This window comes from Notolepis coatsorum, assembly GCF_963971535.1.
Source record: "Notolepis coatsorum genome assembly, chromosome: 8".
Lineage (NCBI taxonomy): Eukaryota > Metazoa > Chordata > Actinopteri > Aulopiformes > Paralepididae > Notolepis > Notolepis coatsorum.
Window position 1 is genome coordinate 41,821,723 of NC_140172.1, and position 14,111 is coordinate 41,835,833.

General features: G+C 40.5%; 1 protein-coding gene across 4 annotated transcripts in view; it reads right to left on the bottom strand.

Annotated features, from left to right (window-relative positions):
• The window catches only part of LOC311233184 (protein-tyrosine sulfotransferase 1-like), a 31,573-nt gene that overhangs the window by 5,229 nt on the left and 12,233 nt on the right, over positions 1-14,111 (bottom strand). For all 4 annotated transcript variants that reach the window (XM_084320085.1, XM_084320086.1, XM_084320084.1 and 1 more), the window contains exon 4: positions 12,776-13,029. In XM_084320085.1, coding sequence (XP_084176211.1) covers positions 12,776-13,029 — 254 coding nt within the window. The remainder of the gene's footprint in view (positions 1-12,775; positions 13,030-14,111) is intronic.

Consider the following 14,111-nt stretch of genomic DNA (forward strand, 5'->3'; position numbering starts at 1 on the left):
AGCAACGTTCGAGACAGGGGAGGGTAGAATTGGATAATATGAAAATGGGATGGGAGAAAAATTGAAAATGGGGAGAAAAAGTAGATTAAAAAAAAAATATATATATATATATATATCCAAACAAAACAAGGACAAACAATGGCATAGGTGCAAAGCATTGTTGCATTGAACTAGCTTTACAAGACCCTATAGCAAATCCTCCAGGATCAGCATGCTTCGGTATTATGCAACCATTGCATACTGTAACCAATATTAAATCAAATTCTTTCTAAATGTAGCCTAATACGGCCAAATGCGTACCAAACCTGGGCTTTCCAGCATGTAGTCACCAAATACCTTCTGACCCAGTAAGCATTGCTCTTCACAGAAAATAGCCATTCCTAGGTTTGACAGTGTGGATTTACTTCAATTTGAAGTAGGCACAGTTTCTGGTGAAGGATACAAACCAGCAGATTATTATAATAATAATTATTTATTTATTTATTATATTTTTTACTTTCTTTACAATAACTTTCTGTAGATGTAGAATCGGATGTGGTGCGTCATCAAATGCACTGTTGTGGCTCATGACAGGAGACAGTGGTTCAGTTAGTCTAGAGTGGAGAGTGAGCACTGAGCAGTGTGCAGCTATCAGAAAGCAGTTCCAAAGTCAATTCTAGTGAGACGTTTTGCTCCATGGCATTAACAAAATATAGCCCTATCCTAATAACACACTTTCATAGTAGGTGTATATAGCTGATGTTAACCAGATAGGTAGGCTGTATATAGCTGATGTTAACCAGATGGGTAGGCTGTATATAGCTGATGTTAACCAGATGGGTAGGCTGTATATAGCTGATGTTAACCAGATGGGTAGGCTTTATATAGCTGATGTTAACCAGATGGGTAGGCTGTATATAGCTGATGTTAACCAGATGGGTAGGCTTTATATAGCTGATGTTAACCAGATGGGTAGGCTGTATAGAGCTGATGTTAACCAGATGGGTAGGGTGTATATATACAGAGCGCTATGGATGTAAATTCTACACCTACACCTGAAGTATACAGTTCAAGACGTTTATACGGTTCACTGAATCAGGTGAACATTGTTGTGTCTCTGTGAGAGAAGGAGGTAGAGAGAGGGATGGGGTGGTTCTCTCTCTCTCTCTCTCTCTCTACAAAGCCACCTTTGAGCAGTTTGCCCTAAAAATACCCCTGCTCCACGCCGCCTTGCAACATAACATATAATGGAGAAATACTCTGGGCAAGGCTCACATACTGTACGTGTCTAAATACACAGTATACTTGTTTTTTTTATTAATCATTTACCTTGTTCTCTATATTTCTATTGCCATTTATATTACCCTGACTGTACCTCCCCTATCCTCCCCTGTGCTGCTATGACCCCTGAATTTCCCCAAGGGGATTAATAAAAAGGAACATCTCATGTACACAAGTTTTACGCATTTTATTTGCCGTCACTATTAGTGACTTTGTACACAAGTATAGGTGAGAGATATGGAGAGTAGCAATTCTCAAACTTCGATTGAATTATTATTATATAGTTTAACGAGAGTTGATCATCATAAAATCGTACATTTTGACCATGGTTAATTTCAATAAATGTCTATACTTAAAATTAAAATAATTTAGTATCAAAATGTGACAGGCCTGATTAAGTTGGTAATATTTTAATATGCTATTTAAATCTCACACCCAATTATTAGTTTGCATTATGTTCATAAATCAAAAGGTGCAGTATCTAGCTTTGGGAGAGGCAGAAAAGTGATATTATATTCATAACTGAATAAACAAACTGGAAAATCAGGTCCCTGCAACACAGTTTGAAGCTAAAAGATGACCTGACAAGTCTATTTCAGTGTTGTTCTTTACAAAGGCAGGGCCTGCCATTTTCTTTGCAAACATAAATTATTCTAGGCTTACATTTCACATGTTTATTCAGGCACACATCACAGAAATAAACGTTTACGTGTTTCGCCACAAAGCCTTCATCAGAGCGTTTAAAGTTCACAAATTTTTTGTCAGGTTTATGTACGCAGGCGGGAGGGGTGTAGTCATCACAGCTCAGTTGGGTTGGGTTGGATCTAGTTACAGGCTTGCTTAGCCAATCATGGTCTTAATTCATGGATCTAGTTACAGCTTAGCCAAATCACAGTCTTAATTAATGGATCTAGTTACAGGATGTCCAATCACAGTCTGAATTCATTATTAGACAAAAAACAAAGACAGCCTATATCAGGGGTGGCCAACCAGTCAGAGACTAAGAGCCACAAAAAAATGACTGTGGTACCACAAAGAGCCACACCATATACCAGCGTTTCTCAACCTTTTTTTTCAGTCACGGCACCCTTCATGTGTTTATAGGTCTCACCCTCTGGCCTCTGAAGTTGCTAATGTCTTTTTTATTTGGGCCTCACAGGGTACTTTTAACGGTTTCAAAATTTCAAAATCACTTTTAGCCATTTAAAAAAATAATGTTTATTTAAAAAATGTTAAAGGGGAACTATTTTACTATTTCTTTCACTATTTGGGCACTTTTACACAATTCCTGTGAGTCTATGGAACACCTAGGTTTTTTTCAAAAAAAATGCATTGTTTTGTATTTCTAATCAAGTACTAAAAACCGCATTTTTCTACCTTAAGATCTTAAGCCGTTTTGAGGCTGGGCTCCAACCACTGTGTGGCCTGGTGCCAACTGCCACATCAACTGCCACATTATTATGCAGCTGAGAAATCTCTGACATCACAGATATGCACATTTTCAGATGACTCAGTTCAGTGAGGGTGAATATTGTGAGAGGAGAATTGGAAGAATTCGCCAATATGAGAATTAGAGACATATATCCTATTAATATAAGTCCACATAGCTAAGAAACAATGGTAAACACTGAAAAAAGCCATTTATAAGATAGTTCCCCTTTAAGCACATGTATTGGTCCTGTTGTTCAGCCTCACAATGCTATTTGATAGTAAATGTGTTTATATGTCCCACCCTCTGGCCTCTGAAGTTGCTAATTTCTTTTTAATTTGGGCCTCACAGGGTTAACCTCTTAAGCCCGAGATATACAGTAAAAGTGTATATTTTCAGCATTATGTTTGTTTACCAATTATTTGAACTGTTATTAGTGAAATATAAGATTATAGAAATCTCAGGGCATTGAGTCGGAAACCGGCGCATATTGACAGGAGGAAGTGGCACAGCCAAAAGTGAGTGTAGTCTTTTGAAGGAAGAGACTCAGGGCTTTCAAATTTCGAAAAACTACCCTACCCAGCTCACACCAGCCCCTGTCAATCATCTGACTTCTGGATTTACTTTTTAATTTCTCTTATTTTTTGGGATTATCTCCCACAAACCTGAACGTTATTGCCATAAAACAGAACGCAGTTAGTTTCTCTACCTTTCTGTGAACGTCTTGCAAAAAACGGTGTTGCAATATGATGAAAAATGGTGGAGAAATTTACATTATAAAAAAGATGGCAGAATTCAGTACTGTATCTACAAAACCTCTGTTTAATCATCTTCCCTTTATTCATTTGCTTAGATTTTTCAGGTCTGGTCAATTTTAGCATGGTGTTATTTACAGTCAAAGATAATTATTTTTTTTAAATAGAATTGATATTCTCCTTTGGTTCATTACAATTTACTCAAGCCTAGTAACAGACACACTATTTCTGACACTGATCCATATATGTCCCTAGATTCAGATACCAAGAACATGCAAATGGACCATTTAAAAAAAAATTGTAAATGTTTATTCTACGTCCTTATGGAATGAGTGACATAAAAAAAAAAAAGTAAAAAAAAAAAAAAAAAAGTAAAAAAATTTTTTTTTTTTTTTTTTTATGGATGGAAGAGCCGCACATTGACGGGCAAAGAGCCGCATGCGGCTCGCGAGCCGCGGGTTGGCCACCCCTGGCCTATATGGATACAGTTCAGGTCTAGTTAAATAAATGTTTAACTGCATACTGTGTAGCCATTTGAAACATAACCCTTTGTCCCAATTGGATTATCTAAAGTCACATTTCAGAGATCAGAGAGAGAAACTGAAGTCAGCATTTAGACCAGGGGTCAGCAACCTTTTTGACATGGAGTGCCTGTTTGAAATATAGTTGTAACTAGTGCGCCTCAACCGTATTCCATGCATCGTAATTTTTTTCTCTCATAATCAGGTATTTTTAATGATAATTTCTACATTATTACATCATTATTGTTATTGTTATTATTAACAATATTATTATGATGGTTGTATCAACCCTAAATCTGAGTTGGGGGGGGGGGGGGGGTGCAATGCAGACAAACAGCTGCATACAGTGCGACCATTTCACTCACATTTGCCCATACATTTTTGGACACATCACACTCGGTGTGTGTACTGTACGTGTGCTGTCATAGCTCCACCTACAGGCCTAATGGAGAACACCAGGAGAACACCAGGATGTGAATGGAGGGTGAATGTGAGGTATATCGTGTAAATAAGTTTTGATTGATCGCAAGACTACACTGTAAAAAAATAAATAATAATAAGTTACCAGAACTTAAAAATATTGAGTTCAGTTACTGTGCATTAAGGTTTTCAGTTTTCAATCCATAATAAGTTAACAGAAAAATAAGTACACAACCACATTATTTCAACCTAATAAAACTATGTTTATTGTCATTGTTTTAAGAACACAAGTTGACTTGGTAATACTCACATTTTGAGTAAAAAAAATGGCTTTTAACATGTGCAATGTTCAATAAAATAGAAAAATAAATAATAAAATGTGTTGATTAATTAATTAATAATGTTTTTGTTATAAGGCTCTGCCAATGTTACTAAATGATGTAGCAATGTATTTCCAGCTAAATTGAAATAATAAACAAATAAAGGGTCTCAATTAAATATGTGGTAGTAAAAAGAACCTGTCGGAGGATTTCAACAAGATAAATGCGACAACAGTGCAAAATATTTCACTATAATATTTCAAAGCAAAAAAAAAGAAAAAAAAATTTTTATTTATTTTTTATTTTTTTAATGGTGCCCCCTGTGCCTATGAAAATGCCCCCGCGTTGCCTACCCCTGATTTAGACCATTAGGTGTCATAGAATTAAGTATATATATATAAAACATTTCTCTCTGTGACAGTTTTTTCACAACATCACCTGCTCTACTGGATGCTGTGACTCTTTAAAAACATCACCTGCTCTACTGGATGCTGTGACTCTTTAAAAACATCACCTGCTCTACTGGATGCTGTGACTCTTTAAAAACATCACCTGCTCTACTGGATGCTGTGACTCTTTAAAAACATCACCTGCTCTACTGGATGCTGTGACTCTTTAAAAACATCAACTGCTCTCCACTGAACATTCTGAATGATCCTCACAGAATTACATTTCAACCGCCATTTCCAAAAATCCACAGCACATACGTTTTTTGTTAATTGAGCTATGCATTAAAAACATTCCCCCCAGAAAATATTTTAGTTTGATTGTTTACAGCTTATTATATTATAAACATATATATCTAGTGATCTATGCACAAAAGCAATTGTTTTTTTCCCCAGCAAATCTCTTGGTTACAATTCGATTGATTGAACTAAGCAGGTTAAATATTTAAAGATCGTTAATCAGCAGTGTTCATTTCGTCAGCTATTTAAAATGTTAGTCTTAGTCATGTCTCAAATGCTCTTTTTCGTTTTCATCATATTCACCTTTATCTATTTTTTTGTTTAGTCAAGTTTTAGTCAACTACAGGTTGACTTTTTAGTTTTTGTCTTTTTTGTTTAGTCTCGAAGCCTTTAAATCCTCGCTTAAGACCCATCTTTTCTCTCTCTCCTTCAACCTACCCTGATCTCACCTGGTCGGGGACTGACCCTTAGCTTAATCGGTCTAGTTTAGTTAGGATGTCTGTTATCTGTTATAATTTTTTTTAACCCCTGTCCCCGTCTCTCTGAGTGAATTTATCGATATAGACATTCCAGTGACCTTCTACCTCATACTGGACATGAGCACCACCGGTCCCATGGAACAGCTTCATACCACCTTCCGTCTGACCTGCAGCATTGAACCTTACCTGCTCTGCCTTGACCTATTCTGAGTGGTTTCTCCTTCCCCCCGGGGCATATGGCCCTGAGCCATCGTCTCGTATCCCATCCTGTATATATACGCTTGCAGTTGTTCTTAGTTCTATTTATTACTTGATTTCGCAATTCTCTTATAGACTCCGATTCTATTCACATATATGCTTATGGCTTACTACATGTATCTATTGCCCATCACAAACACACAAACTGTCTAACGCCTGTCCCCGTCTCCTGTCTCCCTGTGAGTGGATGTCTCGTGGTGATGACCGGAGTGGTGGACGTCCCGTGGTGATGGCCAGGAGGATATGATCCTCTCTACGTCGCCCCCATACCTCAAATGGATCAGTCATCAGCTCTATTCCATTTTCATGTACCCCAGTTGCTATTGCATGTACATATTTGTGTTTCGCCTGTTTTTTAGCAACACTACTATCACCGACATCTAAGAAGGGAAATCCCCCCTTGAACAGCCCTTCTAAGGTTTCTCCCCTCCACATTGCCTGTGGTGCTTTTTTCCTATTGCTAGGTTTTTTGTGAGTTTTTCCTTGGGGTATGTCTGGGAGTGTTGCATTTATTTTATTTTGGATTTCATGGTGTTTTTAGTTTTGTTCTTGATTTATTGTGATGTTTCTCCTTGACTCGTTTAAAGAAGACGTGTCTGGCCCATGGGGACAACACAACCCTTACTCTCCGACGGGGCCACCGGTGGTATCCGCAAAGCCTACTTTAACCTGCTGCCAAGCGAACTGCTCCCGTTCTGGCAGTTTACAATGGAAGGATAACATTTTTACAAGTTTTCACTGGGGCCTATGAGGTGAATAACCAGAAGTATCACTCCGCAAGTCGCCACAGGGAGTATATAATGATTACAGGCCCGTCGCTCTGACCTCTGTCATTATGAAGGTGTTCGAGCGGCTTGTCTGTGATCATTTATCTAGTATTGTTAAATTAGACATGTATCAGTTTGCTTATCAGCCCAACAGGTCTGTAGGGGATGCTGTATCTATGTGTTTACACACCATCCTGCAGCACCTGGAGGCCTCTGCCACTTATGTACGAATTTTGTTTATTGATTTTAGTTCAGCGTTTAACACAATTGTGCCTTTTAAACTATTTGAAAAACTTTAATTGCTCGGAATTGATGAGTCTCTGTGCTATTTTATTCTAGATTTTCTCTCAGACAGAGAACAAGTGGTTAAAGTAGGTAATTTCTTCTCTAGATCCAGGACCTTGAACACCGGGGCCCCCCAGGGCTGTGTTCTCTCTCCTCTGCTCTACGGTCTATACACTAATGACTGTGCCTCCCACTCTGATTCTGTCAGATTTTTTAAATATGCGGATGACACAACAGTAGTGGGACTAATTAAGAACAGGGATGAATCGGCCTATAGAGCTGAAGTCGATAGCTTTGCTGTATGGTGCAAGGAGAACGACCTGCTTTTAAACATCTCTAAGACAAAGGAAATTATAGTTGACTTCCGGCACGGGGAGGCAGTCCACCCTCCTCTGTACATAAACGGCCAGCAGGTGGAAAGGGTAGACAGTTTCAAATTCCTCTGCATCACCATATGTGATAATTTAAAATGGGAAGTTAACACCAGCCTCATAATTAGCAAAGCCCACCAGAGGCTCCACTCCCTGCGCCAGCTTAAAAAGTTTGGTGTGTCCAGGGAGGCGATGCTCAGTTTTTATAGAGCCACTGTGGAGAGTGTCCTTACCTTCTCAATGACTGTGTGGTACGGAAACACCACCGTCCATGATAGGGGACATTTAGAACAAACTGTACGCACAGCGTCAAAAATCATCGGCTGTGAGCTCCCCTCTGTGGCCTCCATTTATGCCACACAAATCCGGCGGAAAGGGGAAAAGGTGATCAGGGACCCTTCTCACCCTGCTTACAACCTCTTTAACCCCCTTCCCTCTGGCAGAAGACTCCAAAGTCTCAGGTGCAGGACATCCAGTTTTAAAAACAGTACATATCCCGAGGCTGTCCGTCACCTGAACTCGAGTACAAATGTACAGGCACTTTGCACAACAAGGGCTAGCACCAGCCAACATGCACTTTAAGGCAATATGCACTTTAAAACTGGAACACTGAGCAATTTATTTTAGGTACTGTAGCATTTTTTCTTTTTAATTGTTTGTGTAAAACTTTTTATTGTGGGGATTGTATTCTTGTGTTTTTATATTGTATGTTTTTAACATTGTCTGTACTGTATGTGGCACCAAGACAAATCCCAATCAACAGTGTTGAAATGGCAATAGAGTTTCTATCTATCTATCTATCTATCTATCTATCTATCTATCTATCTATCTATCTATCTATAAGATATTTCGGAGTGAGAGACTAGTATTTTGCCGAAGGAATATTTCCCCCCAGGAAATAATGTCTTGCGCGCAGTTTGAAACGACGACGTAAGTACAATTTATAGGCCATTGTTGGCCAAATTATAGCATTTGTACATTTGTATGACAGTCTTGGGAAGGGGAAATGAAAGAGGCTGGACTGGGATGGCACAACATCGTTCGGGAGGCCAAAAACTGTGCAACATGGAAAGAAATCATCAGTGGCCTATGCTCCGCAGGGAGTGCAAAGGCTTAAGTCAAGTAAGTCAAGACATTTGTATGACAGTCTATAGTGCTTCCGTGAGGTTTTTCCAGAGGTTTTGGTAATGTCTTCATTTTCGAAAAGCCCGTTTGGAAATCGCCGGGCTGTAGTGATTTTTTACCCAGCAATATGGTGCCCGAGGCGGCAGCAAGCATTAGCTCTACCAGCCCCCACGCTAATGCTTGCTAAAAAAGCTAGCGCAAGAAACGACGACGCAAGTATTGTTTATAGGCCATTTTTGGCCACATTATAGCATTTGTTCAGTTAACGACAGTCTATAGGTCTTCTGTGAGTTTTGTTCCAGTGATTTTGGTCATGTTTTTCACTCTAGAAACATGTTTCTAAAAGTCCGGAAGTGGTTGAAAATAGCCCGGGTATAGAGATTTGACTGTGCCACATTGATGTATTTAGTTTATTCATTACTGGGTCATATTCTATATATAATATATTAAATTGTATCTGCCCAGATCGGACAAAAGAGACCGATGTGATGTGCAGTTCACCGAGATGTGCGGTTCAACACGGCCAGGGAGTAGGCGCTTGCTGACCAAACAAGCTAGTGCGAGAACCAGGAGCAGGCAGGAGAAGACCACCTGGAAATGGTGCTTGAAAGAAGGCAGAGGGCATGGAGGAAGACAAGGCTCTAAGAAGAGAATGGGGTAAGTTTGAAGAAACATTTCAACACAAACATTAAATTATTTTATGAATTAATATGTAATATGTAAAAAAGATTAATAAAAAAAAGGTTATCATGATATTTCATCTCACTAATTCATTCATAACTTTTGAACAATAGATGCTATTTCTAATCTGTCAGCTGTTCTATATTGCCAACACAATTTTCTACATTCCATACATACTAGGTAAGACAGCAGTAAGTAAGGAAAGTGCTTGAAAATTCATTTTTATCTTCTTACATATTTTATATCATTGGAAAGCCCTAGTTGTTAAGATTCAAAATGGTACCAAATATGAGGTACTTTGAAATACCCACTAACAAATAATCCATCACAAACCCATGAAGGTCAAGTTCAGGAAGGTTCAGATTAGGAACAGTAGGAGTAGAAGGGTTTTAACGTGTGTCTTACCAATTTGATTTGACATTTGATTTGATTTAGTCTCGCCACTCAGTTACAGCCTAAACAAAAACAAGCTAACGTTAGTGCTAGCTGGTTAGACTTATGTACGTTTATTTAAGTGTTCTATTGTGGGGGATCAACATAATTCACCCACAGAACTGTGTGCTGGGGATAAGGGTTCCGCACGGACAATATTGTTTGTTACTTTCCTGCTGGCAAACAAGTTCCTGTTAGATAGCAAGTAAACAGTGTTGAAGTTGATGTTGAATAAACATTTAGCATCGTCTTTCGACACCCCGCCTCCGACTCCTATTCTTCGGCACTACACTATGTTATTAGTGATGCTGACATTATTAGGTGGAGTTGCGAACCCTCTTGGGGTTTTGTTTTGGGGAAGAGTGGGGCACGCGCCTGGGACAGGTCCGTTGTTGTGGAGTGGAAAGATGAAGAAGGTGAATAAAACCGTTATGTTGATGATCAGCCATCAATTCTCCTGTGATTTTATTTGACTATAGTTTGAAAGTATAGGCGGACTATTCCTCGGTTACATTGGTTACACCGAGACCCAGTTGCCCCGCTATTGTTCCATTAAACCCATGCCGTGCGCAGTTACTGCTATCTAGAATGCTGGCTAAGAACAAATAATGCATAACCCTCATCCAGGATCCTTTTAGTGAAGCCCTAGAATTGTTTGTACACATTATTTTTCCAGCATTTTTGTTCATCTTCACTCCCTGCATCGGGCCCTACGTGGGAGTAGGGTTGGGCACCGAAAACCGGTTCTAATTAGGAACCGGTTCCTAACTTCCGGTTCTGGAACCGGAAGTAACATATCTGCATTTTGATTTTTTTTTTTACTTTGTTAATTAACACTTTGATTGCCTAAGGCAAAATTCATGATATACCATCCCTTGCCAGCTCTATTTGTCTATGGAAAAGTTCCCCTTCTTTGCAGGGCTATAACTTTTTAAATTCTATTGCTAAATTGCCATTATTAGGGCCCATTCAAGGTCCTATATGTATTGTTCATTGTGTAGCAACGTTAAACTTTTTCATTCACATATTCATAGTAAAATATGGTCTAAAGTATAAGTATGTTTTCATCTCTTTCTGCAGCTTTCTCCAGAACGTGATTTATAGCCCCAAATGCATTATATTGATGATGAAATACAGTTTGGTAGGAATCTGTGCGAGATCAAAAATTTCAATTGGACGTACTTCTAGAAGTTTCTACGTATCATCTGATGATGACCGGATGGGCGGGGGATCGTTTATAATTCCGTGGGCAGCGTTATATCATTCATCTAGTGTGGGTGATATGATCATCAGAGCAGTTTATATCGAACACGTTCAAAAATAACGCTGAATCTTACCGTATCTTCCTTGCGCCGTTGGACGATGAGCGTGGAACTGAAATATTCCTATTATGGGATGTAGAAATACGCGATCTATTTACAGGTTGTATAATAGTATATACGTCCAAATCATGTTGTTTATCGAGTTATTGGCAACGGATCGCTATGTATTGTGTCGAGATCGAGTCCCGGGACCTATAGAGAGTGCCCGGAAGTAATATGGACGATCAGCACTTCAACCTCATAACTTCCTGTTTGGCGCTTCTGCCGATCGGCCACCAGATGGCGCTCTTGAACCGCTAGAGGTTTAAGAGGAGCTCAGAACTGTGTGTGAAGGCTGCGGATGGAAAATATGATTCCGATCACAGATTTTTGAAATATTGATATTAAAGACGAGTTACGGCGTCCTCGGCAACTTGAGCATGGCGGGGAAGGACGCCTAAACACGTTTTCGGCACTTAAAGTGTTAATACCCTAGTTACAGTACAGCAACCAAATTAAACTGTATCAAGTCAACTGAAAATGTGAATAGTATGACATTTTTTTTAAATTTTCAAAAAAAATAAAAAAATCTCCTGCGAAATAAGCTGTGACCTGCACCTCAAAGAATCGGAATCGGAATCGTTCAAATCCAAACGATGCCCAACCCTACGTGGGAGTGAATCTATGGTGGACTGTTTTCCAGTGTGGTAAGTAACCTGGAAACTACTTGTTAGCTGAAACTAATTGGATATGTGTTAAAGTTGGGGGAGATTCAGGTGCAAATTGGAAATTTGAAATGTTAATTTGGTTACATACTTAAAATTAGCTTTAAGATTGGTTGGCTTTGCCCTTTTTTATTGTTATGTTCATTTTCATTTGGTTGTTTGGTTGTTTTTTGGGTGGGGAGAAGACTTTGTTGACTGACTACAGTTCATGTCAGAGACACCTTGCTCTGTTTGCTGGTGAGACATTGGATTGGGATTGGTAGGTGCCTATCTCCTGGTGAGTACACAATGGGGGATAGTTGGAGCTGAAAATAAATTCCTCTTAAAAACCTCTTAAGCATGACCCCCAAAACGGGGCAATTTTTGTTTTTGTTTTTGAGGACTGCATACTTGTTTTGCAAAGCTTAGCTTTATACTTATAGCACATGCATGAGTCTAGTCTCTTTTGAAAGGTAACATTCTGAAGTTACTAAAGCAAAAAAGGATAAACACTTTTAGTGCTAATAAAATAGTGGAAGCGGACACTCGTTGGCTACAACGCTGACCAATAATTTTTGCCATCAGCGGTGATTGGTCAGTTCTCGAGCATATACAGTCAGACATGGTCATTTGACGTGTGGCCTATAAAAAGACACTCGCCTGCCATATCGTCATGCAACTCAAGAACCGAGGCACGGAATTGGTTGAGTGAGGTGGCGTTCGAAAAGCGGCAAATTCAAGTTTCGAATGGTATATTACATGATCGGCGAAAAATGCAGCCCCGAGCCGGTAGATGCTCGCAAAGTGCCGCGAGTGCTCGGGCATGACGGCCCGCTAAGAGGTTAAATAAATTTCTTTTAAACTAATTTGATGCTATGACTACCGGTATGTTTATATCGCTATGCTTCATCTCCCCTTTAAGGCCAACAAACTGCACCTATGCAAGCACACACACGCACGCACGCACGCACACCAACTCACTTGGACAGAGACACCCCTCCCGCCTTGCCGATCAGCTCCTCGTGGTGCAACACAGCAGGGTCCCACTGCAAGCCCAGGAAGTGCAGCAGCGTCCGCATCTCCTCCTCTGGGTGAAGCACCAGCTGCTCGTAGCGGACGGGCAGACAGCGGCCCTCCGAGGCCTCCTGGCACTGGCTGAGCATCGTCTCTACAGCACCGCTCCACTTGGTCAGACAGTCCCGGTAGCTGCTCAGGTCAAAGCCTGAGATGGTCACCTGGACACAAGAAAATATACATATGATACAATGAGAGAGAGGGGAGGGGAGAGGGGGAGGGAGAGAGAGAGAGAGGGGGGAGAGAGAGAGAGAGAGAGAGAGAGAGAGAGAGAGAGAGAGAGAGAGAAGGGGAGAGGGAGGGAGAGAGAGGGGGGGAGAGGGAGAAGGGGAGAGGGAGAGAAAGAAGAGAGAGAGAGGGGGGGAAGAGAGAGAAGGGGAGAGGGAGAGAGAGAAAAGGGGAGAGAGAGAAAAGGGGAGATATACAGTAGCTAATATAAGATGATGATGGCGCCGCTCCGACCGGCTGCCTCTCTGTTCGCTCCGTCGAGACTGTGTTTACTTTTGTTAATATTTATAGTTTTTAGAGTTTTGTGCGTACCAACTGTTGGTGCATTTAATGTATATGACCGTCAGTCACTCATAGACATTGGATTACGGGAAACTTACCAACTGGATTACTCGCTGGATCAGCTTTCCGAACCACATCAATGGCCTGAAGAAATTCTCCGGAGATTAGGACCAGACCCTTTGTTCCCAGAGCCCAGGAAAAGACGACGAGGAAAGAGGGCTGGGATCCGAAACAGGCTGAGATCCAGACGCCACCGCACACCACTGCCCAGTATATTGCTAGCCAATGTACAATCAATAGACAATAAACTGGATGACATCCGAGCAAGGATTCAATATCAAAGAGACGTTAGGGACTGCAATGTCCTTTGCTTCACCGAAACATGGCTCACACCGGAGGTTCCAGATCACGCAATTCAACCAGCGGATCACTTCTTTATACATCGCAAGGATCGGTCATCAGAGTCCGGTAAACAACGTGGAGGAGGTATTGCCTTCATGTTTAACAAAAATTGGAGTGATCCAACGAACGTGAAGGAATTATCCAACCACTGCTCCCCAGAACTGGAATATATAACCATCAAGTGTCGTCCTTTCTTCCTCCCGAGGGAGTTAACGGCGATCGTCCTGATCGGAGTGTATATTCCACCGCAAGCCAGCAACAAGGTTGCGCTCTCCAGACTACACGACGAGGTAAATAGAATACAAGTGGCTAACGTTAACGCCGCCATTTT